General features: G+C 28.0%; 8 protein-coding genes, 1 long non-coding RNA gene and 1 other non-coding gene across 13 annotated transcripts in view; 7 read left to right on the top strand and 3 right to left on the bottom strand.

Moving 5' to 3' along the window:
• Positions 1-6598, bottom strand: part of LOC107066047 (synaptogenesis protein syg-1) — a 161838-nt gene extending 155240 nt beyond the window's left edge. The window contains exons 1-2 of the mRNA XM_089175463.1: positions 6379-6598; positions 5936-6272 (exon numbers count right to left, since the gene is read on the bottom strand). Of these exons, the coding sequence (XP_089031589.1) occupies positions 5936-5990 (55 nt within the window). The 5' untranslated portion in view covers positions 5991-6272; positions 6379-6598. The remainder of the gene's footprint in view (positions 1-5935; positions 6273-6378) is intronic.
• A 1759-nt stretch (positions 6599-8357) lies between these two features.
• Rcc1 (Regulator of chromosome condensation 1) lies at positions 8358-12105 on the top strand. Of its 2 annotated transcripts, none has more exons than XM_015320289.2 (6): positions 8358-8764; positions 9871-9954; positions 10285-10664; positions 10753-11119; positions 11198-11470; positions 11589-12105. In XM_015320289.2, the coding sequence occupies exons 1-6, from the start codon at positions 8380-8382 to the stop codon at positions 11777-11779; spliced, it is 1680 nt and encodes a 559-aa protein (XP_015175775.1). In that variant the 5' UTR covers positions 8358-8379; the 3' UTR covers positions 11780-12105. The 2 variants fall into 2 exon arrangements, with proteins under 2 accessions (XP_015175775.1, XP_015175776.1); XM_015320290.2 differs by lacking the exon at positions 8358-8764 and adding an exon at positions 9362-9763.
• Positions 12106-12646: 541 nt separating this feature from the next.
• Positions 12647-13504, bottom strand: Tim10 (translocase of inner membrane 10). Its single transcript, XM_089175523.1, has 2 exons — positions 13359-13504; positions 12647-13140 (listed from the first exon to the last, which is right to left on the bottom strand). The coding sequence occupies exon 2, from the start codon at positions 12934-12936 to the stop codon at positions 12664-12666; it is 273 nt and encodes a 90-aa protein (XP_089031649.1). The 5' UTR covers positions 12937-13140; positions 13359-13504; the 3' UTR covers positions 12647-12663.
• Positions 13505-13603: 99 nt separating this feature from the next.
• On the top strand, positions 13604-14602 carry mRpS28 (mitochondrial ribosomal protein S28). Its single transcript, XM_015320103.2, has 3 exons — positions 13604-14096; positions 14161-14282; positions 14365-14602. The coding sequence occupies exons 1-3, from the start codon at positions 13734-13736 to the stop codon at positions 14537-14539; spliced, it is 660 nt and encodes a 219-aa protein (XP_015175589.1). The 5' UTR covers positions 13604-13733; the 3' UTR covers positions 14540-14602.
• Positions 14603-15014: 412 nt separating this feature from the next.
• Positions 15015-15088, top strand: TRNAI-AAU (transfer RNA isoleucine (anticodon AAU)). The gene has a single exon. It is a non-coding gene; the product is annotated as a tRNA-Ile (tRNA).
• Positions 15040-18535, top strand: Mccc1 (Methylcrotonoyl-CoA carboxylase 1). Of its 3 annotated transcripts, none has more exons than XM_089175595.1 (10): positions 15040-15333; positions 15427-15631; positions 15709-15775; positions 15852-16236; positions 16306-16640; positions 16755-17051; positions 17123-17332; positions 17422-17916; positions 17987-18172; positions 18265-18535. In XM_089175595.1, the coding sequence occupies exons 2-10, from the start codon at positions 15567-15569 to the stop codon at positions 18373-18375; spliced, it is 2151 nt and encodes a 716-aa protein (XP_089031721.1). In that variant the 5' UTR covers positions 15040-15333; positions 15427-15566; the 3' UTR covers positions 18376-18535. The 3 variants fall into 3 exon arrangements, with proteins under 3 accessions (XP_089031721.1, XP_015175754.2, XP_089031722.1); XM_089175596.1 differs by having other exon boundaries at positions 15046-15142; XM_015320268.2 differs by having other exon boundaries at positions 15040-15631.
• mu2 (mutator 2) lies at positions 18434-23230 on the top strand. The gene is given in 7 exon segments (XM_089175609.1): positions 18434-19145; positions 19148-19306; positions 19392-19490; positions 19603-20417; positions 20419-21611; positions 21614-21772; positions 21858-23230. Coding segments are annotated over 7 exon segments (3141 nt in total). The 5' UTR covers positions 18434-19040; the 3' UTR covers positions 22469-23230.
• Positions 22925-24508, bottom strand: LOC107066061 (nuclear protein 1). The gene is made up of 2 exons (XM_015320315.2): positions 24040-24508; positions 22925-23230 (listed from the first exon to the last, which is right to left on the bottom strand). The coding sequence occupies exon 1, from the start codon at positions 24264-24266 to the stop codon at positions 24054-24056; it is 213 nt and encodes a 70-aa protein (XP_015175801.1). The 5' UTR covers positions 24267-24508; the 3' UTR covers positions 22925-23230; positions 24040-24053.
• LOC149031546 (uncharacterized) lies at positions 23238-24038 on the top strand. Its single transcript, XR_016177655.1, has 2 exons — positions 23238-23734; positions 23872-24038. It is a non-coding gene; the product is annotated as an uncharacterized LOC149031546 (long non-coding RNA).
• A 2352-nt stretch (positions 24509-26860) lies between the features above and the next one.
• Positions 26861-27453, top strand: part of LOC107066004 (phytanoyl-CoA dioxygenase, peroxisomal) — a 47011-nt gene continuing 46418 nt past the window's right edge. Inside the window, exon 1 of the mRNA XM_089175608.1 lies at positions 26861-27353. The gene's annotated coding sequence lies outside the window, so the exon portion shown is untranslated. The remainder of the gene's footprint in view (positions 27354-27453) is intronic.

The following is a 27453-nucleotide window of genomic DNA, read 5'->3' as shown; positions in this document are numbered from 1 at the left end:
TTTATATATATATATATATATACATATCTATATACTACTTATGCATACATAAGTATGCATACGTAATATACATTATATATATGTATACTTTGATAACTGTCCCTCTTTCATACACCGGTATAAAAATGTATGACTCTCACTTGACGAAAAAAGAAAAAAATAAAAAAGAAGAAAAAAGAAGGAGAAAAAAAGAGGCTACGTGAATTATAATAGAAATCCGTACTTTTTTGTAAAAGCTTTTAAAGGATTACACTGCAGCCGGTCGGTAATATCTTTCACTTATTTACGAACGAAAGCGGAGATGACTGCACTCGACTACTGGCTTTGTATTCCAACAGGTGCTGGCTGGCTGGCTGGTTGGTTGGTTGGTTGTTCCTGTGTATCATCATCATAGTGGAAAGCTCGGACCTCGCCTTCTCATAAACAAGTAATTCTCTTTTAGACTTTCAAATCGGCAGCGATGATGGCTCTTACTTTGTATTACTGGGTACGCGAGCGCGCGTACACGTTGCTGCTGCTGCTGCTGCTGTTGCTGCCATTTTGAAATTTTTATGGAATTCTTTTAAATGCTTAACCGTCCCAGACGAGTTATATCAACCCCTACCCACACCCTTCCTTAGTTGAGTTTAACATCCCCTTTTTACTTAATAAAATCCAATGACGTAGAGGAAGAAAGAAAAAAATAAACTTGAGTGGAAAATCAAATGGGAGTATCCTGTTGTTGTTTATAAAAAACATATATATATATATACTATTTGTACTTTTAATTTGTAATTATTTATTTAATTATTAATTTAATTTATAAAAATGCGCGCCTGTTCATATGCAACCCTCCAGACACACTTTGAAAATGTTGCTTTCGAGTGCCATCTACTGGAACGGAATTTTTTTCCAGTCAAAACTGTTTCTACACGTATGTATGACGGGTTGCCTATCTTTCGGGCAAAAAAATTCCGTCCCAACAGATGACACTCGCAAGCAACATTTTCAAACTGTGTCTGGAGAATTGCATTCATACAGGCGCACATTTTTATAATAATTACAAAGAAAATAAGGTTCAATTCATTTTTAAAATAAATATCTTGTGATTTTTGAGATCACCTATTACGAATCTGATATTATCTTGTAAAACAAAATGGCTAATTCAAAATGAAACAATTTTAGCCACGTTTTCGTTGATTTGGGACTACTGGAGGAACTACAATAGAAGATACAAAGAGAATAATTGTTTATTGTTATTATAAAATTGTTATTTTGATATTGAAACATCCTAAATGAACGAAAGATTAAAAATACTTTCAGTCGAAATTTCAAAATTCAATTATTCAAGATTTTCATTTGACCTGTCTGCATAATCCTGATATATTGAAACATGCAATGTTTCAAGAGCACGCTCGGTTCAAGTTTAATCAAACTTCGAAAAGACTCTTCTCTTCCGGTACCTGAACGAACCAGATATTCTCCAATTTGCTATCCAAAATGAATCAACGAACCCACGCCAATGCGACAATCCAATTGGTTCTTTTTGACTAAATGCAAATATTTTTCATAAAACGAAAATATATTTTTCTTCCTTCTCTTACCCCCACCATTTCCGTTTGACTATTTCCAGCTATTTCACGATTGTCAATTATACAAAAAAAAAAAAAGAAAAGATATATTAAAGAAAAATGCTTTTAAAAAAAAAATAAAAAGAAAATCATTTGCTTTGTACTTGTTCATTTTTACGCGAATTTGCTGTTGAAGTTATTATTTTTAAGTTAAGAAAAATCAACTAGGTGAGAGAAAAGAAATAGATTTTCTAGATAGTCTTCTGTCACGGGGGGATAGTTGCTTCTATCATAGGAACTTTCTCGGAATGTTTCCTGAGAATACACAGAAGATGAGAAGCAAAGTGCTTCTATACTATCTTATCTCGTTCTCTTTTTATATCGTGGACAACCGATCAAAATAAAAAAATATAAAAGAGAGATAAAAAGACCATTTACGATCGTTTCGTCATTTTATAAAAAATGTTTGTTAAAATCAATCAAATATTTTATTAGCTAATAAAAATATCTTACATAAGTAATATATATATATATTAACCCCCTTATTATATTATATATATGCAACCCTTATTAATATATATATATAATATATTTCAAAATATATTATTCGATCTCATATTTGGACAAAACTAAAAGTACACCCGGTATTATTACGTTCCCATATATCGTACGAAACACAGGCGTTCTAATTTTAATATTTAATTTTAAATTAACTGGAACTTCTTTTTTTATTGTAAAAAAAGTTACTAATTTAATTAAAAAAAAAAGAAATAAATTTCACTTGAAAAAGTAGTAGATATATATATATATATATATTGAGAAAGGATTAAAACGTAAAAAAAATATATATTCGAGTGTAGAGTAAAAGAGGAGAAGGGAAATAGAAAGCTTCGTTGATGGTTGAATTAAAAATCAAAGTTAGACACGCGGATGTTCTTATTAGGGATTAACTAAACCAAACGTCATATATATATATATAGTTTCATTTTTTTACGATACAAATGATGGTGGCACTTGTAAATGCATATATATATACGTATATGTATATGTATATGTAAACAGTAAGGCGAGTTACCGTAAAAATATGTGTACACATTTTTAGGATAACCCAACCATAGATACTTGTTTGTGCTGGCTTTGGAAACTTTATGATAGTCGTAAAAGCCGAGGTGGATGGTAATATGCGATAAACCGTAGTAGTATTCGCCAAGTAGTTCCTTTCTGTATTTAAAATCGGAACGGAATGGCAAAGTGGAAAAGGCAAAAAAAAAGTACAATTGGAAGTGCGGATTGCGAAATGAGAAGTGGGGTGTCCGAAGAATACGGAGTGGGGTGGTCCGAAGAGTACGGAGTGGGGATATAAGGGGAAGAACAACGGGCGTGATTTAATTCGTCGACGTATCGACCAATCGGCGACCTGTCCACTAACCCGCGATCTTTAAAACACAATTTGCATCGACGACGACGACGACGACGACGACGACGACGACGACGACGACGACGAATGACCGTAGAAATTACAAATGCATTCTGATTAGTATGAACTTTTCGCAAGAGTTCGTTGGTTCGTTCATTGGTTGGTTGAATGGTTCGTTGGTCCATAAAAGTAGAAAAAAAAAAAGAAAGAAAAGAAAAGCTATATATATATATATATACGAACATAGAAAGAGAGAGAAAAATCTAGGAAAGGAAAAAAGGAAGAAAAAAGAAAATACAAAAAGATTTACTCTGGCTAATTGCATGAGATATACGATTGTTTCATGCATTCATGCAAGAGACAGAAGTCCAAACCATTGGGTAGAAATGGAAGCTGATGGTCTCTCCTTTCCTTCTTCCTTCGAGAATTGTCTGTTTTTACTTCCTTCCTTCTTTCATTCTTTCTTTTCGTATATTTATTTTAAGACCCGTAGTAGTGTCTTCGCGTACGATACGACGAAGAAGCACGTGGTGCTTAAAAAAAATAACCTGAGAATACTTGAAAAGAAAGATCGTCGCGAAATAGACGAAAACTCAAAACGAATTCGTTAGGATTGTGCTAAATCGTCAAGGGGTTTCTTTACCCTTCTATATAATACATATATATATAGTATATATCGATTAAAATTCAGTCGGCGTGGCTCCTTGAAATTAATCGTTCGACGAGAAGAGACAAAAAGTAACATTGAAGAGAAAGATAAAGAGAAAGAGAAAACGTTATCATAGACAAGTATCGATCCTGAAGAAAATACGTCCGGACGTGAATAACGATTTCATGAAATTCAAAGCTCCTACCAGTACCACCACCACCACCATTATCGTTCCACGGTTTAAAGAAATAATCACCTTAGGAATAAACGGAAATACTGTTGATGATATTTTTTTCCTAGTAGATTTTGTTGGTTTTTCTTTCTTTCTTTTCTTTTTTTTTTTTTTATTTCTAACAAAAACTGACTGATTGACTGATACAACTAACGAAGATTATTCTCATTCGTAACAACTTTAATCACTTGACATACAATAACGTCTCGTAAATGTCCTTTTTTTCATGTGCCATTGTAAACTTTGACGAAAAACTCATATTAAAATAATGATACAAAATAAATGTACGATATTCGAGTTTGAGGATACGTGTAAATCAAATGGAAATAAATCATTGACGAATAATAATAATAATAATAATAATAATAATAATAATATTGAGAATGTAGTGAAAAAGGGTGGTGAGGGGGTGGAGTTAAACGATTAATGACTTTTTGCTCAGAAGAAAGAAAAATAAAAAAAATACTTTCAATCGATAAGGAATAAAAAGAAATGTGTGTGCGTAATACAACGAAGCATAACGTAACCTGCGTTAATTGATAAACGAGTGGTGGTGGTAGTAATGGTGGTAGTGGTGATGGTGGTGGTGGCGGCGGTGGTATCTTTCTATGTAAATATTTGTAACGCGTGTATTTTACTGCTACCCAATGATACATATTTCGAATGACGTTTTACGTTTAAAATCGGACAATCATATATGACATCGTATATTTAATTAATATCGTCATTTTGTATTGTAACAAATACATTTGAAGATATTATTATAACAAAAAAGAAAAGAAGAAAGAAAAAAATAAACAACAACAAAAACAATATAAAATAAAATATTTACTTTTTACATAACCCCACCATCATAATTTACAAACAATCGATCATTTTGTTATAATATCAATAATAATAATAATAATTGAAATTTCAAAATGTATCATCCCTTAGATATTAAAATAGTTTTTTAATATAATAATACTTGTTCGTTAAATGCATTTGTAAACAGTTAAATTTGTTTTTGTTTTTCTTTTTCTTTTTTTTTCCTTTGAACAATTTCTGTTTCCATCTCTCTCTCTCACACACATACGTGATTTAATTTAATAGAAAAATTCTTTCGACTTTTGTTAAATCTGATTTTTCCTGTAAACTTATTCGATACGTATCCCAACCTTCCTACCCCTCTTACACATCTCTCATTCCATTGGTGAATTTTCTATCAACGTTAGCCTGTATCAAACTCAAAATAAAAAAAAATAAAAAAAAAACCCTCCTTTTTCTCCTCACTCACGCAACTTTAACTTCAACCCTTGTTTTTTTTTTTTATCTATCCATCCAAACATCGCGTGGATGATTGATAGCTAAAAAAAACGTGGATTGCTGTTTGTTAGATATTTTTTTGTCTTTTTCTACACTACTCTTTATTTTTTTTTTTTTCGTATACGTATTTCTCTTTCACTCATAACTTGTCTTTTTCTTGCTCCTTTTATCATACAAACTCACAAAAACAATGATTATATCAACTTAATTTCATTTGATATAGAAAACTTTAACCCCCTGTTTTTTTTGTTTTTTTTTTTTTACTATTTTCTTAACTATTCATTTTTTTTTTTTAATAAAAATTTAATTAACATTGTGACAAATAAAAAAATGTTAAGAGATAAGAAAAAAAGATGACGATGAACAATTATTTATCAAACAACAGTTTATCATAATTATTTTATGTTATATAATATATATAAAAATATTATAAATTTGTCAACAACTTTAAATCAAACTTTAAACTCCCTCGAACCTATTAACCTATTAATATATTAATGATTCAATTTAAAAAAAGTAAAGAGGTACTTTTAAATATAATTTACATAAAAGACAAACTCAAAAAGTTTGTTTTTCGAATGTTAAAACGCGCATATTATTTGACGATTACCAAATAGAAAAGCGCGCGTTTTTTGAACGCGTCTTAGAAGAAATCAACGACGTAAGATAAATAAGACAATTTTATTTCTAACCCATGCACTTTTAATGAAACACTTAATGAATGTAAATAAAATAACTGTAAAATATCTAAAAAAAAAAAAAGAATGTTATTTTACACTCACCTGCTGATAACAGCATCTGCAAGATAAACAAGATAGATCGTCGACGATTCATCATTGCGATCCCACGTTTGAAGGTTCTACATGAACAAGAGAACTTTTTTCTATGTTAATTTCAAATCTTGATATAACTTTTGAAATCAATCCAAATATATCTTCATCTATTTCTTATCGTTGATTTTATCCTTTTTGATATTTATACAGTATATAAGGTTCTTCCAATAGAAATCCTTTTAAGAAAAGCCACGCGTCCTTTCCACGTGGTTAAAACCACCGCACGGTGTTAGGGGGATGATTTTTTCCCAGGAAACAATTGTATCGTTGTAAAACTTCTGATCAACTAATTTCAAGGAAATTAAAAAGATTAAAATACAACAAACAAACAAACAAAAATATATATATATATAAAATAAATATAAAGAAGACAATATTTGTTAAACAAAAACCGAAAAAAAGCAATTGTCAATCCGAATGTTTGACGTTGATATCCCTTCCTTTCCTTTCCTTCTTTTCCGAATGAACCGTACGGACGAATAAAATGACAAATAATATGAATGTAAGCAAATAATGTGATTGGTGTTTTAAGAGAAAAGGAAGAGAGAGAGAGAGATAGAGAAGCTGCACGAGCGAAGTCTCGGCTTCGACTGGCGCGCGCTCCGACGTTTCCGACCCCTCTGATGACCGCGACGAACCACCTCTACCTCTGGTTGAGTCCTCCTGGACCAACCTCCCAACTCTCTCACCCTCTCTCACACTCAGCCAACCCTCTCACCCTTTTACTCACCCTCTACTAACGCTAGAACGTCATACACCACCTTTACTGTGTGCCTACTAATTCGCGATTTAGTATGAGTTGTCGGAAACTCTTGCCACCTTGCCAAAAGGACTATGAATTCATTGGGCAGGCTTATGATGTTGTTACAATCACATATATATATACAAGTACATAATGTAACATCATCCAGTCGTTTACTCCTAATAAAGTCTAGACGATTGATAGACAGGAATCTTTGATGAGTATTTGTTTTACGTTTAAATTCAAAGTGTTTACTTGTTACGATTTTTTATTATCTCCATTATCGTTTAATATTATCTAGAAATTTGATGATAAAGATTGTCATCAATTTAAACTATCCTTATTATATATATGTATATATATTTATTATTTTATGTTATATATTATTTATTATATTTATTATAAATTATTCATTATATATTTATTTATTATTTATATTTGTATTTTATATTTATTAAAATGAAAACTTCATTAGAATGGATGTGATTTAAAAAAATGAAACGCAGTGATGTAGTGGGAAAATAACATCGGGATTTAGTGGGGGAAAAGAAACGGCCATAATACTACGTAAAAAGAGAAAAAGAGACAAACATATCATTATTTATAAATCATCATTATTTATAAAAATATTTGATTTGCAAACATTTTTTAAAGTGTTTTATTATTTACTTTCTTTGTAATTATTATAAAAATGCGCGCCTGTATGAATGCAACCCTCCAGACATACTTTAAAAATGTTGCTTGCGAACTCCATCTGTTGAGACGGAATTTTTTTCTGCCCAAAAGATAAGCAACCCGTCATACATACGTGTATAAACAGTTTTGACTGCAAAAAAATTCCGTTCCAGTAGATGGCGCTCACAAGCAACATTTTCAAAGTCTGGAGGGTTGCATACAAATAGGCGCGCATTTTTATAAATTAAATTAATAATTAAATAAATAATTACTAATTAAAAGTACAAATAATATTATAATAATATTATATAATAAATTATTCTCGAAACTTGTTTATTTAAAAGTTTTACTTCCAACTTGTGTGATATGCAAACATGTTTTTTTATATATATATATATAATTTATATATATATTATTATATATTATTTATTACATTTATTACAGATTATTATATTTATTATATTAATTATATATATATAATATTATTAATATAAATAATAAATATATTTATATTTTATTATTATATATAAATAATATTATATATAATAGGTGTAAGATTACCAGGTGTGCCAGAAAGTCATTACCGGTTTTTCTAACAGATGTCGCTAGGCTTGAGTATGCAATGTTATCATTTGACACATATGTCATTTTATTCTACTGACATCAAGCTTTAAAAGCTATACGGGTTATACTTTGCGAAAGTAAGACATCATAGATTTATACCTCTGTAGAGACCAAAGCGTAATTCCCTACTCACTCCGACAGATAGCGCAGCAATCGTCGCTGCCAACCGTGTTGGCAACAAGATGTGCTAGGGATTTTGCCCCGAGCCACTCTTGGCATACTGAGCATTATTCATTCAAACAACAGAAGCCGATCTATAAGGATGCTATAAGTCAGCACGTTATAACCAACATTTAGCTGCCTAGTTACTTTTTCCTCCCGCATGTAGGATAAACACTGCACCTCTTTGAAAATGTCAAGTTTCATGCCGGAAAACGTGCATTCGCGGCACGCATTACTTTTCTTATTTAATCAAAAGAAAAAAGCCGCTGAAAGTCATCGTTTCCTGGTAGAAACTTACGGTAAACATGCTCCAACCTTAAAAACTTGTGAGACGTGGTTTCGAAAATTCAAAAGTGGTGATTTCGATCTGCAAGACAAAAAACGTTCTGGTAGACCGAAAAAGTTTGAAGATGCGAAACTGCAGGAGTTATTCGATGAAGACCCAACCCAAACTCAAAAACAATTGGCAAGAGCGTTAAATGCGGCCCAAGAAACGATTAGCGACCGATTACGAGCAATGGGGAAAATTCAAAAGATAGGAAGATCGGTGCCACATCAACTTTCCGGCACACCTGGTATGCTTCCGCCATTTTTTTTTATAAATCATTTTTAGTAGAATAGCAGAAACAAAGTTGTACACATAATATATATTAATTATTTTATTATATATTATTTATTATATATTAATTATTTATATATTATATATATATATATTTATTATTATTTAAAAAGATATAAATTTTGATCGAAAATAAATAAATTGCAATATTAATGAGAAGGAAGATTTATTGAGTTATTTTAAATCAAATTTACCGTTCGATACTTCATCGATTTCAAAATATCGATAATATATTTATAATAATATAAGATATATATGTTAGATTTGAAATTCTAAACGCTATCATTTATCTTTAACAAAATGTAAACAGAAAACCGTTGAGTGAAATTAATTTTCTAAGAAGAAGAATTTGCAGTTGTTATCGTGTTTATTTCTATTTATAATTTCTTTCGAATTTCTTTTCTGTTATCGATAGTTATTATTTACTCGTTATTGCCACACCGACTACTACACATTCATCTTATTTAAACATTAACAAGAAAATATTTAATAATTAACAATGAAAATTAATCATTTTTAACTTACCTAGATTATTTTTCTGGTAGTAGGAGACAATCAATTGGCGCGAAAATCGTTTTTAAAGCAAACAACCGGAAGTATCATGGCGTACACATCAGAAAACAATTCTAGTCAAATGAAAATCTATAACGTTAATTTTCTTTTTCTTTTTCTTTTTTTTTACAAAGAAATGATTAAAAGAAAATATTCAAATAAATATGAAAAATTATTCTCTTATTTAATATTTATTTATTTACGTTTAAAGACAAAATATGAGAGTATACAATATGAAAAAGGATTTGCCCGCGCTACGATCGTTTCTCTGTTGGAAATCCGTCATTAGGTTTCGGCGAGTTGCACAACGGACGTTTAGATTAAGAAGCATTGCTAGTTTTGGCGCCAATCAAGTAAAAAACACATTACTATCGTATTCCACAGCAAGTGCTGGAAAATATTAGTATGTATTAGTACGGCAATATTAAAAATGCCATAAAGACTACGTGTAACAGTTATGAAAAATATTTTCAAAGAACATTTATCAACATAACCTAACAAATGTTATAGTGCCGCCAAGGAAAGCTACGAAACGAACCGCCCAAGTTCCACCGACGGGACAAAAGAAGACCAAACAGCTAAGAGGAAAGCTAGGTAACAATTTCATTAGCACTTTATAACTATAATATTCTAATTTCATTCTTATCAGTGTCAATAAACAATTGTTCGTGTTACGATTAAATGTACCGTTTCTTTAATAACCTAAGCTAGTGTGGGGGTCATTGCATGTGGTTTTTTTTCTTCTTTTTAGTTCACAATCATTAAAATTTCATTGATTTAAAAATATTTACAATTATGATCATGTTAACTCGTAATAATTATTTGTCTTTATTTATTTATTCATATATTCTTCTTTTTCTCAGTTTGGTCAATGACATATTATTAAACTATAGAATAAAATACTCTGTAACTTCTCTTTGACAGATTTAAAGTTGAAACCAAATTTACGGCAATCCAATACAGGCGGTTATATACTTGCATTCGGACAAGGAGATGTTGGACAACTTGGTCTGGGAGAAGATGTTATTGAAAAGATTCGTCCTGCGACTATTCCTGGATATCAAGATATAGTAACTGTAGCAGCTGGAGGCATGCACAATGTTTGCTTAAGACAAACCGGTGAAGTAATAACATTTGGATGTAACGATGAAGGGGCTCTTGGAAGGGATACATCCAAAGAAGGTTCGGAGACTGTCCCAGGTTGTGTTGATTTACCTGCTAAAGCTATTCAAGTAACAGCAGGTGATTCTCACAGTGCTGCATTATTAGAAGATGGTAGAGTCTTCGCGTGGGGTTCTTTTAGAGTAAGTCATATATCATTCTTTCTAATAACTTGTTTATCTTCTAACGAGATATGAAATTAATATTACATACTTTTGAATGATATTTTAGGACTCTCATGGTACCATGGGTTTGACGTTAAAAGGAAATGAAAGACTTCCTATAGAATTGTTACCTAATGTTAAAATAGTTAAAGTAGCATCGGGTGCTGATCATTTAGTATTACTTAGTGAATCTGGAAATGTATATACCTGTGGTTGCGGCGAGCAAGGTCAATTAGGACGAATGGCTGCCAGAACCGCTAGTAGAAATAGTCGTCATGGTATAGGACCTTTGTTAACACCTGGAATAGTTGAATTTAAAATTACTAAAAAATTAGAATTTAATGATATATGGGCTGGTACATATTGTACTTTCCTAAAAGAATATAGTAAAGGAGATATATATGTTTTTGGTTTAAACAATTATTATCAAATTGGTAAATATCTTAATTTATATTTATTAACATTTATCATGATACAAGAATATAAATCTAATATCAATGCCTTTCTTTAAGGTCTAAACGAACCATCAACTCATTTTCATCCACAAGTATCGAAAACTTTCAGTGGGAAAGTATGGAGGCATATCAGTAGCGGTCAACATCATACAATCGCTTTAGATGATGTAGGTCAAGTTTTTGTAATGGGTCGTAAAGAATATGGTCGTCTGGGCCTTGGACCTAACTGCTCGGATGCTAAAGAATTAACTTTAGTTTCCGCTTTAAGTTCTATGAAATGTATCGATATAGCAGCTGGTAGCGCACAATCTTTCGCAGTTACAGAATTAGGTATTTAAATATATATATATATATATATATATACTACATGCATTATAATGATTTTTATATACATATTGTAAATGTAAATCTTAAGATTTATTCCTTATTCTCTTTCTGATCATTTTAGGAGATCTATATGCGTGGGGAATGGGAACAAGTGGACAACTAGGTACAGGAGCGGAAGAAGATGTAGAAGAACCTCAACTAGTTAAAGGAAAACAATTAGAAGGCAAATCAATAATACAAGTTTCTGGTGGTGGACAACATACGTTAATTTTAGCGATACCTCGTCCAATAAAAGATAAAACTGCGGGTTAATTGGAAATAATGTAATATTATTTAAATATATCACACACACACGTGTGATACAAAGCTCGGACAACGAAGGACAAAAATAATGTGTGTAAATTGTGCCTAATAACTTTACGACGAAAACAAAGATATAATTGAGATCAATTTTTGTAATGTATTCAAATCTATAGACATTGATGAAAAAAACTTTCAGATTTGTAATATAATTCATTATTAACGATAATGAAAAAAAAAATCATTGTGTTTGTCATAATTATTGGAAGTTGTTTAATTTCTTTGTTAGTTTTTCTATTTACAAATATGTATTACAGAAATAAATTTTTTCTACAATACCATTGAATTTATTTATGTTTATATATATCATATATATATAAACACATGTATACGTGCAATATTTTTCTGTTCTTTCAATTTTGTATTACATTGTTTCAACATAATTGTTATTCAATAACATATTTTCGCAAATTTATAAGATTATAATAAATAAATTTATGTTCACTGTATGGATAAGACTAAAATGCTGAATGTTAGGTTCAATCGTTAATTTAAATGAAAAAAAAAACAAAATTGATAAAAATCATTTATAAAAATAACAAAAAGATAACCGTTTTTTTTTTTCCTAATAAATATTTCTAAAGTATAACTTTATTAACAATTTGATAATTAAATACAAAGTTGTACTTTATTTGTCATTATATTATTACGCATGAACTACCATAATTGAATGCTTTGCAACAACGATAATGTTACAATATGACAACTCACTGTTCACTTCTATTCGAATAAGTAATGTCAGTAAGAAAGAAATGATTTCAATGAATTTTAGCACCATTATCATTCAGCAAATAAAAAATACATGATGGATAATTTAACTTTTCTTTCTTTGGTTGTTAGTTGACTTTATTTTTCATAAAATTATCTTCTTGCATAGACATTTGTGTAAGTTTCTTTCCTACACGTTCATGAACGTCTAAATATTTAGCTACACAACGATCTAAACATATTGATTCTCCTTTTCCCAATTCTGCTTCACTATATTTTGGTGGGATACATTTTCTATGACAAGCCGATAACATACGATTATACATGTCAGACATCATTTCTAATTCCAAATCTTGAACCATTTTGAGTTTTTCTTCATCTAAATGCGGTAGAGCTGCCATTTTGTTCTTTCTTTTTTTGTTTTATTTTGTTTTTACTCAATTAGAATAAATTCGATATTATTGAGTATTATATAAATAATTTATTCTTCTCCAATATCAATTTCCCTCATACGCTGTCTTACTTTCATAACCTCATATCTTTTGGCATCTACGTATTTTTTTGATAAGCTAAAGCTATATATTCCTAAAGAAATGACTATAGCCCTGTAACATAATTTATTACAATAATCAGTATATTCACAAACAAAAAATATTCATTAAGTTTATTTTGAAATAATTCAATAACGTACTATACACGTGGAAATAATAACTCTTGAGAATTGTACTCTTTTTTTTACATTTGAGGTTATAAATAATTAAAATACTAATAATCATTCAAATTTATTATATTTCTTTCAAAGCATAATAATAACTATACGCACCTACCATCCAATAAATATTTTTTGATGCGTTCCTAATTTCATAGTTTTATTTGTTAATATATTTAAAAAAAACTGTGGAATAAATCATATACTCTGTATAATCGTATTAATCATACTAAAATGATATTCGGCGTGTTACACATTATACCGGCACTTTTCAATATCAATACCTAACATTTCCCTAGTAGAGTTATATCAATGTAGCCAAAATTATAAAAATAAAAACCAAATAAATCTCTAGCACGAATGATAGTAGTAGTACTTTAGGTATTTAAACTGAAGTAACATAGAATAGAATTATAACCTATAAATATAACCTATAAAAATATAACCTATAAATTAAAAGAAAAAATATATTATCTGTTATTATAAACAATGCAACGATTTGATATATTATCGAAACAATTACGTTTAATCAATATTATCAGAACAAATAGAACGTTTATAAAATCATTCAGCAGTGAAAAACCTCCAGACGATGGCATGAACAAAACTGAGAATACTCAAATAGAGATTAAAGAAATAAAATCATCTGATAGTTCTTTAAATAAATCTGATGAATCAAATTCTAATATCAAATCTAATGAAATGAAATCTCTTGAGGATGTAGCACAACCAGAAATAAAGTTGAGTGGATTTGCACAGACATTTAAAAAGTTTTCAAAAATTGATACACCAGAAGAAACCAAAGGACCAACCACATTTACTTCTTTACTACGACAGTCAGAATTTATGAATGTATGTTTTTTCTATTTATAAATTTGTACATTTATATTTTGTATTACATGTCATAACGTTGCAGTTAGGAGATCCAGAAGGAAAGAGGGTCGTAGGGAAAATATTTAAAACCGTCAACGACGATTTGTACATAGATTTTGGATGGAAATTCCATTGTGTATGCACCAGACCTTTAAAAAATGGAGAGTATGTAATTTATTATTTACTTCAATATTTATTATATTATCAAGCAAACAGATTGATAATTTGAAATTAAATTTTATTTCAGATTTTATGTTAGAGGTTCATTGGTAGCTTTAAAGATAAAAGACTTGGAATTATCTGCAAGGTTTTTAGGTGCAACTACAGACACTACTATCTTAGAAGCAGATTGTGTACTTTTAGGTTTATTATATTCTCCATTAAAAAAAGTCAATACACAATCAGAGAAGACCCAATTGTAATACGTGCTATTTAATATTTGTTAATTATTGTAATATCTAATAAATACTTAAACATTAACAAATGTTTCTAAGATTTATCTTACTGTAAGAATATTATGCATATAAAAGCAATATTATTTGAATCATAAATATATATATGAAAATAGTCTATGTCATATATTTCTTGTTTTTCAAGATATTTCAAGAATTATATTTAAAAACTAACATAAATGAATTCCATATAATATTGAAATAACAAGCACTATTCATTTTTCATGAATATCGTAAAAATTACATTGAATTACTTTAGCTTAAACTAATATGATTTAAAAATAACTGATAAACTTATGTTTTTTAATTTTTGATTTATTGTTAAATCATTTTCATAATTATATACACACACACAATATATTTATATATAATATATAGCAACTGAATTAATCAAAATAATACATGGTGAGAGACAAGTTTTATTATTGCAGAACCTCTTTCAACTGGCCTTTTAGCTCAGTTGGTTAGAGCGTCGTGCTAATAACGCGAAGGTCGCGGGTTCGATCCCCCCAAGGGCCAAATATTTTTTTTTTTTTCTAACCAATGATCAAATTTATTTAAAAATAAAAAAATGTATAAATATTGACATATTGTTTAGCTACATTTTTTTTATAAAATGAATAAATAAAACGTTAAACATTATATATATATATATATAGTATACTTTGAGTTATCATATATAAACAGATAATATATCTTTTCTAATCAGTACATTATACTAAGTGAACTTTGACAAATGGATTACTCAATAAGCACTTATTCATGTATTCAGTTATTTGAATATATATTTGAAAGATAATATATATTGTGAAATGAAAAATATTCATAGATATGGCTTGTTTTATTTCTTCATTCAGATGATGGTGTATAACCCTTGTAACAACAATTAAATGTGAAAATGACGATGATCTAAATAACGCATTCATCTTTACTCTGTAGTGATATAATTATGATACTTATAAAGATTGTAACTTGTTAGAGCAGAGTATTAAATATTATGTTACAATATACAACTATAAAAATCATGTATCATTCTAGAAAAGTTCAACTTTTATTAAAAACGTAAGGAATTATTCAAAATAAATATTTTTATTAATATTATCATATATATATAATATATAATGATTGTTTTCTTATAGGAATTTATTAACCTCGAAGACGTATTCACAAACTACTAATCCTAAGCAGCTTGTCAAAATTGATAAAGTAAGATTCATTCATCTCATTTATTTCTTATTTTCAATAGTATTTGAATAAAATAACATTTGTTAACATTGTTCAGGTACTTATTGCAAACAGAGGAGAAATAGCATGTCGAATATCGCGAACAGCCAAAAGATTAGGAATCAAAACTGTAGCGGTGTACAGTGATGCAGATAGAAATGCAATGCACGTGAATCTTGCCGATGAAGCATATTGTATCGGTCCAGCACAATCTAGTCAAAGTTATTTAAGACAAGACAAAATAATATCTGTCGCTAAACAATCAAAATGTCAAGCTATACATCCAGGATATGGTTTTCTTTCAGAAAATACTGAATTTGCAGAATTATGTCAAAAAGAAAATGTCATTTTTATTGGACCTCCTGCAAGTGCGATTAGAGATATGGGTATAAAAAATAAATCTAAGAAAATCATGGCTAATGCTGGGGTACCTGTCATAGAAGGTATTCAGTTGATTACAGTTTTACAAAATATATTATATATCATATATTATTTGAATAACTTTTCAACAGGTTATCATGGGGACGATCAATCCAATGAAACTTTGCTATCAGAAGCCAAAAAAATTGGTTTCCCATTAATGATAAAAGCGATACGTGGTGGAGGTGGCAAAGGTATGAGGATTGTTCTAAATGAAAATGGATTTTTGGATGCTTTAGAATCGGCAAGAACTGAATCACAAAAAGCATTTGGTGATTCTGCTGTTCTTTTGGAACAATACGTTGAAAAACCGAGACACGTTGAGGTACAAATATTTGCAGACAAACATGGCAATGCGGTTTACTTATTTGAAAGAGATTGTTCTATTCAAAGGAGACATCAAAAAGTTATTGAAGAAGCACCTGCTGTATGTTATCTTGCATTATTATAAAAGACAATATTTAATTAAAAAGTAAGATAACAAATAATTAAATGAATAGAGATCAAATCTTAAATTTAATGTACTGCATATGTCATGTAGCCTGGTATATCTCCAGAATTACGAATAGAATTAGGAGAAACTGCTGTTCGTGCTGCAAAAGCTGTTGGTTATGTCGGAGCTGGTACCGTAGAATTTATCATGGATCCAATTAACTACAATTTCCACTTTATGGAAATGAATACACGTCTTCAGGTAGAACATCCTGTTACGGAAGCAATTACGCGATTGGATCTAGTAGAATGGCAATTAAAAGTAGCTGCTGGTGAAATACTTCCTTTAAAGCAAGAAGAAATCCATCTTCATGGACACGCTTTTGAAACTAGGATCTATGCTGAAGTAAATATTTAATTATGCATGTCAATACCTAAATCTATAAATTAATGTCTTATCATTTTATTTTATTACAGAGTCCAAGAAATGGTTTTTTACCTGGTGCAGGACATTTGTCTTATTTGAGAACTCCTGAAACATCGGAAACTGTTAGAGTTGAAACTGGTGTTAAGGAAAACGACGATGTATTGGTTCATTATGATCCGATGATAGCTAAATTAGTTGTTTGGGGAGCTAACAGAAATGAAGCGCTTAGAATTCTTAAATCTAAACTTAGCGAATATAATGTAAGTTTATAAATTTAGAATAAGAGAACATATTAATCGAGAGATGAAAAGTATTGTTGTTTTATGAAAAAAAAATCAAATGTTTTTAGGTAGCTGGGCTTGATACAAATATTGAATTCATTAAAGATATATGTTCTCATCCTAAGTTTCAAAATGGTGAAGTTCATACGGGTTTTATAGAGGAAAATAGTAAAGAATTATTTACAGATTTACGTATTCCTAATAGCATATTGATGCAAAGTGCTCTTGCACTAATTTTATACGAAGAAATGAATGCTTTAGTTATATCTTTCAAAACGAATAATCCTTTTAGTCCATTTGCTACAGAAACTGGTTATAGATATAATCATATATTAAATAGAACATTGAACTTTACCGTCAATGATCAGAATATGGAAGTTAGTGTTAAATATGTCGAACCTGAAATATATTCTATGAGAGTTAACAATATTGGCCCATGGAGACAAGTACGTGGTACATTGAAGAAAATAAATAATGCACTAGAATTAAATATAGAAATAGACGGATTAATTACGAGAACAAGAGTTACCAAACTTGGAAATAAATTGCATTTATTTACCAATGTAAGTTAATCAATTAATTCCTAATTATTTATAATTAAATGTTCATACTTTAAAAGTTTATCTTTTTTAGACACAAGAATGGCAAGTGAATATACCCAATCCTAAATTTGTAACGGAACTTAACAAATCTGTTGAATTAAATCCTTCGGCAGCAATTAGTCCTATGTCTGGTATAATAGAAAAAATATTTGTTAAAAAAGGTGATAAGGTTCAACAAGGTGATTCATTAGTTGTTATCGTAGCTATGAAAATGGAAGTAAGTTGATTCAAATTTATACAAATATTTTATTTATAATTTCATTTGTACAATAACGTTCAACAAATTTCATTATTATTTTTATATTACAGCACGTAATTAAAGCATCTATTGATGGAGTTGTCGAAGATGTTTTATATTCGGTAGGTGATAACGTATCAAAGGATAATCTTCTTGTTAAATTATCAGAAATAAAAGAATAACCTTAACAACGCGCACATACATATTCAAAATATTTTTATACAAAATCATTTTATACATTTTATATCTATATATATATATATATATATTAAATGTATTATATAACATATTTTATATATTATTTTTTGAAAAAAATATAATAATTACTTACAAGAGTACAAATTATAATGACATATTAAATAAAGATAACAAAATGAAATTGAATTCGTGAATTGAAAAAGTACACTAGAATTTTTCGCTGTTGATTGGATAATGTAAACAATATGGCGAATCTAGCTAAAATGGCAGTTAAATGCAAGTGGCGCTGCTGTAGCAATTACTTTGCCTAGTTACTTTTTACAAAGGGAAAGCGTGTTTCTAGAACGACAACGTTTGGTAAAGGTTAATTTATCTTATTATAACTGAAAACAATTGTTTATTTAAATCACACCTGAGACTTCATATTGTAAGAGACATTAATAAGAGACAGTTATTACTTGTGCAAACTTTCACATAATACTACAACTTTCGAATAAATGTGTGTTTTCATTGTGCAAAAGTAATACGTATTAAATATAAATAATCACATTTTTCGTTGATATTAATTATTTATGATGAATATTTTCAAGATATATATCTGTGTTAATTAAGAAACTAAACATTTGTACATTTTAAACAGTAACTTAATATGGATCTGTTAGCAACTCAACCTTATGATTATGACGATTTAGCTACACAAAAGATTGAAATAGAACCAGAAAAAATACAAAATATACAGGTAATAAATTAAATGAAAATTTATCAAATTTATTTTCAACGATAATTGGATAATATAAATAATGTTTAATATTTTAGGTTGGTGAATTGAAGGTCAATTTTAAATCATATCCTATTTATAAAGGAATAACTAATATAGGACGTCATTCTAACTGTCATATTCAGTTGGATGATCAGGTATTTTATTTGTTATATTTAATGAATAATTATATTTATATTTCCTTTTTTCTTTCTTTTTTACTAACAATATTTTTAATTATAGAGTATATCAAAATTTCATGCAGAGATAGAAACACATACATATCCATCTACCTCATGGATAAGTGATTTGAATTCTTCTAATAAAACAATACTGAATAATGTAAGTTCTATTAATTTCATTTATACATAGGTCAAATTTGTATAAATTTTCAAGAAATATAATTATTATGTTAATTAATCAATATAACCTAAAATCATATTTTTTATTTTAGGTTGTTCTACGTCCTAAGCGTTATTATGAATTAAAGGATAATAGTACGATACAATTTGGAAGGGTAAAAGTAATTTATAAAGTATGTCACTCAAGCAAGGAATTAACCATCCCCGAAACTCCTGAACGTAGTAACCGTCAACATAACGTAACAGTTCGAAATTCAAAAACTCCGGATAGATTATTGGTAATGATAATAATTAATATATCAAACAATATAACTAGAGAAACGAAAACAAACTGTTATTACAAAAGAAATACAATTATTTCTCTTTTTTTTTTTTTTTTTTAGACTCCTAATTCAACTTCGAATAAAAGTAATTGTTCAATTACGAATATACAAGAATGTTCCAAAAAATTGATTACTTCTTTTTCATCCAAAAATCGGTTAATTCGAGAAACATTGCAAAATATTGGCAAACAAAGTGTTAGTACAGAAAGAACAGTTTCATGCGAAGAAGTAAACAGTTTATGCGATCAAAACGAACGTAGCATAAGTTACGAATCGGATGATATATTTGATGCTGCTACGCAGCACGTTAATATCGATTCATATTTGAAAAGTATCCAAGATTCATCGTTACAAAAAGAAATGGAAAAACAAGAAGAGGAAGATGTTAGTAATATCGATAACACAGCAACATTGGAACAAAACTGCGACAAAGTTGGTTCTACGAGTACACCTATAAGAAAAACAAATGCTCAGGATGATCAAGTAAACAAATTGAATAGCATAGAAAGAGATATTGCATCGGCAACCAAACGTCTTCGATCGAAAAATAATTCTTCGCCTTCGGTTAAAGAAAATAATAAAAAAAATAAATGTCATTGATATAACCTCACCAGATAGAATTCCAAATTCAAACAAACGACAAGCTGAAGAAAAGATAAATGATCTTGACAATATTGAAACTTTAGATACGCAAATAATAAATATAGAAAGTAACAATCGTTCCGATTCAGTTAAAAAATTACAAGCAAATAAAATTGACATAAAAAAATGTAGTTCTAGTATAGAAGATATCGATTATGAGACAGCTAGTACGCAAATAATCGGAGAAATCGAAATTACAAATAGTAAAACGTTTAAATTAGCTAAATCCAATTTGCAGAGTGATGTACAAGAAGAAGAAGATGATGACATTTTATCTCGATTGCCAGAGGTTAATATATCTGGTACTCTTTCAAATTCAGCAACGCCTGTGAAGATTGTAAAACGAACGAATAAGTCTAGAAGAACGTATAATAATTCAAAAACTGTTAACAAATCTGACACAACGTCTAAAAGTTCTAAAAGTAAATCTGTCGACAAGAAGAATGAAGCGGATACGACGTTAAGAAAAAGTGACAAAAATTTCCACAAGACTACTACGAATACGATATCACAGATAGATAATAATAAATCGGGTCATTCGATGAGTAAAAGATCAAAGAAGAAAGAAAACGTAGTTAGCGATATTAAAAGTTCAACCGATAAACCTGAAGTTAATACGAAAAGTAAAAGAAACAAAAAAAATACTAGAAATAATACAAACGAAAGAACAAAAAGTAGTTCTGGATCAATGACCAATAAAGAAAAGGAGAATAAAAATGACACATCTGAAGAAGAAATGGGAGAAGAGTCGCAAGAAATTGCCATGATCATGAACATTTCTTTGATTAACGATAGTGAAACGTTGAAAAATATTAGTTCACGAAAACGTAAAATATCTGATGTCAATTTGGATGACAATTCGTTGATAAATAGTAATAACATTTCACGTAAACGTGAAACTAGTAATGAAAAACACAATGTACCAGTATCATCAAGAGCCAAACGAAAGAAATTAGGTAAAAATAGTTCTTTACAATCGTCACTTGATTCCATTAGAGATGATTCATTGACCACCAAGGATAAAGATACAAAATCTCCACCATCAACGCGAAATTCTTCACTTACACGGTCAACAAGTATGAAAAAAGAGATCAATCAAAATAATACAACTATTTCGAGAAAAAGAAAAAAATAGAGGATGACATTTTAATGGATGTAAAAATTAATATAAATACATCGGATGTTTCGAAATATTTAACTAATGTTAGTCCGAATGTATCATTTTCTACTGCAAAAGAAAAAGTTCTTTTTACCGGTGTAACAGATGACGATTATGTGAAAATATTAAAATCATTAGGTACTTTATTTTATAATAAATATCAATTAATTATAATTTATAATTGTATGTTTAATTTAACTGAAATATGATTTTTGTTGTTTAGGTGGTGTTAAGGTGAACGATCCTTCTGAGTGTACTGTATTAGTTACGGACAAAATACGTAGGACAACTAAATTTCTGTGCACATTAGCAAAAGCTGTGCCAATAGTATCAGTCAATTGGTTATTAGAAAGCAAACGTGCTGGTTATTTCTTAGATTTGAACAATTATTTATTAAAGGATCCAGCTATGGAAGCAAAATATGGATTTAGATTAAGAAAAAGTTTGGAAAACGCTAAAGAACGACAATTGTTAGATGGTTATACAGTATTATTAACTCCAAATATAATCTCACCACCTGTATCAGAATTAAGAAGTGAGTCCTATATATTATATATTTATATATTGTCTATACTTATACCAAAAATAATAATTAAATCAAATGATTTGTTTTTATTTGTAGCTATAATTGCGTCGTGTGGAGGTAAATCTTTTTTACGTGCACCTTTGAATTTGCCAACTAAAACTGTAATTATAAGTATTGAAAAAGATTTGGATAAAACAAAAAAATGGTTGGCAAAAGCGCCGAGTGGTACAACTGTGCAATCAACAGAATTCCTTTTAACTGGTATTTTGAAACAAGAACTAGATTTTGTTAAATATAAATTGACATAATTATAAATTGACATAATTGTAAATTGACTAACCCCTTAAGGGTCATATGCTCGAGTTAATTTGAGTGCGCTAAACCACCTAAATTTTGCACGCTCGAGATAATTCGAGCGGCGTTGTATCTTATACTGCTCTCATTTTTCACACTTAAATATAATCGACAATTGGCAATGTCAAAATTGTGTTTTTTTTTATATATAAAAAAAAAAAAAAAACTATGTATTAAGGGGTTAAATTTTCATCATAAGTGCCTACATATACATATATACGTAAACGTTTTAAAAGATCTTCTTTTTTATCTAATCCCTTATTTTATGTATATATATATATATATATATATATATATAGATATAATAATTATATTAATAATAATTTCGAAAAAGATAAAACTAAAAAAAAAAAAATTATAATGACGAAAGAAATAAAAAAAGTTACGTCATATAAATTATGAAATACAGATTAAACGATATATAATATAATTATTTAGATATATTCATACACATATATATTTAATAATAAGCTCGCGCGATCTTCTATTCTTACTTACAAAATTTTATTGCGAATGAAAATTTGTTTGTGAGATAGATTAGATGAATAAATGCATTCATTTCTCGACAAACATGGAAATTTGAATCGTTGAGAAAATGTCCGTCATCGTAATTATAATCTTGTAATGAAGAGGGTAAATTGTCGTGAGATGAGATAATCCTCTCTCCTTTTTTTTCTTTTTTCTACGAGATACGCCGCGACCCCAATGTCAAAGACCTGAAACAAATCAAAAACAAACATAAGAAAAGTCATAAATATTTTTATTTTTATACATTACATATAAATTTGTTATATTATATTAAATATAAATTATATTATTTAATAATAATAATAATAATAATATAATATTATATAAAAATATTTTTATACATATTTGACATTTGATTTAATTATATAATTAAATAATCAATAATAAATAATAATTATATTGTTTTTATATATTTGATTAAATTATATAATTAAATAAATTCGTTAATTTTTTTTTTTAAATAACAATTAATTAAATTACATTTTCAAATAATAAAAATACGTTTAATATTCGAAGTATTTGTTTTGATTTTTTTTCTTCTTTTAAATTAATTGCAATATTTCTCTCGCAAAATGTTGGGCGTAAATCAGCGATTGCATTCAAAATGGCCGCCGCGATAAGAAAAGTAAGACGTAGTTATATATATATATATGTCGGGAAGATCGATTTATTCATTTTCAACGGTTGAGAAGGTAACGAATTGTTATTGCGTAATATGAAGACGTAATAAATACATTATATATTTTATAATATATATTATAATTATAAAAAAACAAACTTATAATGTTATTTAATAATTTAAATGTATTATTTTTGTTTTCTTTTTTAGCACAAAGAAAATAAGACAATGGAAGTGACAAGGTGAACGTTATTAGTCATCAAGTTTACATATATATATATATATATACACATTATAGATTATCCTTGAAATCGAAATGAAGAAAAAAAAATAATAATAATAAAAATAAAGTATATATAAATTGGTATTGAAATTTACCCAAAATAAATAATTTACGCTTTGGTCTTCCCTTGTTGCCTTTTGTTATGTTCAGAATTCATTAGCTTCGTTACGATCTTTCTGGAATGGCCGCTCGGATCAAAATGATTGGTATGAGCGTCGGCTTCACGTTTTGAACGTTGTTTCCCTCCGTGACCGGTGAATATGTGCTTGTCGTAATCGTAGTTGAAATGCTCATATTCGTCGACGTAGTAGTTATCGGACATAATTTCTGCTTTTTTAATTTTTTTTTCACACAAAGAAAGATATTTAGATAAAAATAATATGTCGCAGTAAACAGCAACAACAACAATAGCAATAGCAATTGCAGCAGATGCAGCAGTTGAGGATTAAGATGATGATGAAGATTTCACCAAAAAAATATCAACTTTTTTTCTTTTTTTTTAAATTCACCTTTATAATGGTTGCAAAGAGTTATACGTACGATTCGATACTAATTTCTGCGAAGTTATCGCGTCCCTTCTTTTATAGGATAAGCTCGAGTGTTTGCGCATGCGTATTGCACAGTAACGTACGACGCGCATCAAAACCGAACTATGCTTACTTTTATCTTCAAACGACGCTATGTTTTTATTTTTCTTTTTATTTTATTCTTTTTATCTCTCGATGAAAATAAATTTGCAAAATCTTTCTTTATTTATTTACAAACAATTGTAATTGAATAATTTATAAGGATCAACGTTATACGAAATCGAAGTTTCGAGATAAGTAAGTTGTTACAATAATGAACATTATGCGTTGTTTTTGTCCATTTCTTCTCAATCCGTACGGTAACAGCTGCGTTAGTGTCCTTAATGTTTATGCTTGGATAAATACGCTTAACTATATATAAAAAGAAAAAAAGATACAAGCTGAAAGTATCTGTATACATTATGTATCTATATAGATACGTGTACGTTGAAAAGTTGTTGATGTTAACTCGCTCGATAGATAATATCGTATTTCTTATATACATATATATATTTTTCTTTTAAAATTATGATCTTAACTTATATCAGCAAACTAAAGATAGGATATATTTGTTTGAAGAAAATTGATTCCTCATTGTAACTTGATACCTTTTATAAATGCAATTACAACAAAATTCGAAATAGTCGATTGAATTTGACACAAATTGTTTCTCGAATTTTCTCTTATCTTTAAGACAAACATAAAAGATTAATAATAACTTTCGTGTTATTATACCAATAACAAAAAACTTATCGAAATTAGATTAAATGATCTCTTGTACCAGTTTTAATTTGGAATGTTTATCAATTTGAGACACGTGTAGATTCTGATTTTTCTTTAATGAATTTTATCGTCTGTGTTATTCGTATTTTATAATAATAATGACTAATACAATAATATTATTGAATATATTATAACATATATTTAATATATATTATATATTTATTATTAATAATAATATAATAAATAATTACTAGAATAATAATAATATAATAAAAATTAATAAATAAAATATATATATATATATATAATATATTATAATATTATAAAATTATAAATTTAATATATAAATCTATATTATATATATATAATATAATATAATATAAATAATATTATTATATTATAATATTATAATTATAAATTTAATATATAAATTTATATTGAATATATAATTAATAATTAATATTATATTATTATACATAATATAAATTTATGTTTATATTATATTTTGTAGTATAATATTATAATATATAATATAAATATATTATTTACATTATATTATTACATATAATATATATTATAACACAATATTCAATAATATTATATAATAATATTATTTCAAATAGTAAACGTAATACATGTGTTTTTATTTCATTAACACAATTAATGTTTTCTTCAATACCAATATCAATATTTTAATGATTTGATAGGTCTGTCTAATGAAAAAGAAAAGTACATCATTACAAAGTAATTTATCTTACTTACTTGCATATATGAACAAAATGTATGAGTTAATCATCATATTTGTTTCTATACTCATACATACACATTATACCAACGAACATTTATATATTTACATATGTATATAAAAGAAAGGTGCGAAAAAGACGTTTATTATTTCAGTAGTATCATGATTAGTCATCAATTGTTGACAAAATGATGCCATAATAATATTTATTTATATTGAAAGGTCGAGATAAAAGTGTCAGAACATTTTATCAAGACCACTCAAGGTCAATTCGACCATAAATATATCGTCAGAATTTTCTTTCAACGAATTGGACGTGAATAAAAAAAATAAAAAAAAATAAAAATAAAAAACGAACAAACATGAGTAATATTTTATTTTATTTTTTTATTATTCTTTTTCTCATTCAATTTAGCAAAAGGAATTTGACTATATTTTTTGTTAAACTCTTACAATCGATTTTCATTATATTTCATTGTATTCATACATATTTTTTATTATTTATTTATTATTTTTTTATATATTTATTTATTTATTATTTATTATTATTTATGTTTAAAATAAATGAAAAGACTATGAAATATATTGGATTGGCAAGAAAGTAATTTTGGTTTTTTAGTATGAAATATTATTTTCTTGCCAATCCAATAATATTATATATATATTAATTAAAATATATAATATATATTAATAAATATAATAATATAAATATAAATATAAATTTAAATTTAATATAACATAAATTACTATTATTTTATTTAAATTTAATAAATATAAATATAAACTTATTATAAATAAATATATTATTATATATATTAATAAAATACTTATATTATTTTATAATATAATATATAATTAATATACTATATATTAATATATAAATATTTACTCTTACTATCGAAATTACTTTTTTGCCAACTCAATATATTATTTCGTTTATTAATATATAAATTACAAATGTTTATATCTTCAGCAAATAAATGCAATACGTTTAACGTATTTATACGTCCAACCCGTTTAACAGGTTAATCGATTTGTTTCTATCAGAAAATAGAAATAGATAAACGTGAGATTTACAGGTGATTAAACTACGGACATTGGTTTAATCAAGATAATCGTATTTCGATAGACCTGTATATCAATATAAAATTATACCAATGTAGATTAGAAGACAGAGGAGGGTGGTGGGGTATCTGGTATATAATGTATACTTATCATACTTTAGTAGGAATCGAATATTTCGTGACTAAACAATTCTTAGAGGTCCAATGTTTTTGTGTATACTTAACTAGTAAACAACAACCAAGAGACATGGGACGGAATTAAATGGCCTTGTTTACGGTTCAAAACGATTTCCCAATCTTCACATTTTAAGGTAGATATTGCAAATGTTTTGTTAATATCACGAAAAAGTCGTATTTTTTGCTATTTAAATGATTAACTTGGTTCGACGAGTTAACACGTCATGCGTAAAA

Source organism: Polistes dominula, unplaced genomic scaffold (genome assembly GCF_049000335.1).
Source record: "Polistes dominula isolate Pdom_NZ unplaced genomic scaffold, Pdom_raw_medaka contig_17, whole genome shotgun sequence".
Classification (NCBI taxonomy): Eukaryota; Metazoa; Arthropoda; class Insecta; order Hymenoptera; family Vespidae; genus Polistes; species Polistes dominula.
The sequence above is the reverse complement of the archived record's forward strand: the minus strand, read 5'-3'. Positions and strand labels throughout refer to the sequence as shown.

Coding starts and splice junctions, on each gene's coding strand:
- Rcc1 (XM_015320289.2), top strand. CDS start 8,380: ATGTCAAGTTTCATGCCGGAAAACGTGCATTCGCGGCACGCATTACTT. Junction 8,765..9,870: donor TCAACTTTCCGGCACACCTG/GTATGCTTCCGC, acceptor CAAATGTTATAG/TGCCGCCAAGGAAAGCTACG. Junction 11,120..11,197: donor AAACAATTATTATCAAATTG/GTAAATATCTTA, acceptor CCTTTCTTTAAG/GTCTAAACGAACCATCAACT.
- Tim10 (XM_089175523.1), bottom strand. CDS start 12,936: ATGGCAGCTCTACCGCATTTAGATGAAGAAAAACTCAAAATGGTTCAA.
- mRpS28 (XM_015320103.2), top strand. CDS start 13,734: ATGCAACGATTTGATATATTATCGAAACAATTACGTTTAATCAATATT. Junction 14,097..14,160: donor GACAGTCAGAATTTATGAAT/GTATGTTTTTTC, acceptor ATAACGTTGCAG/TTAGGAGATCCAGAAGGAAA. Junction 14,283..14,364: donor AGACCTTTAAAAAATGGAGA/GTATGTAATTTA, acceptor ATTTTATTTCAG/ATTTTATGTTAGAGGTTCAT.
- Mccc1 (XM_089175595.1), top strand. CDS start 15,567: ATGTTACAATATACAACTATAAAAATCATGTATCATTCTAGAAAAGTT. Junction 15,776..15,851: donor AGCTTGTCAAAATTGATAAA/GTAAGATTCATT, acceptor AACATTGTTCAG/GTACTTATTGCAAACAGAGG. Junction 17,917..17,986: donor AATTGCATTTATTTACCAAT/GTAAGTTAATCA, acceptor TATCTTTTTTAG/ACACAAGAATGGCAAGTGAA.
- LOC107066061 (XM_015320315.2), bottom strand. CDS start 24,266: ATGTCCGATAACTACTACGTCGACGAATATGAGCATTTCAACTACGAT.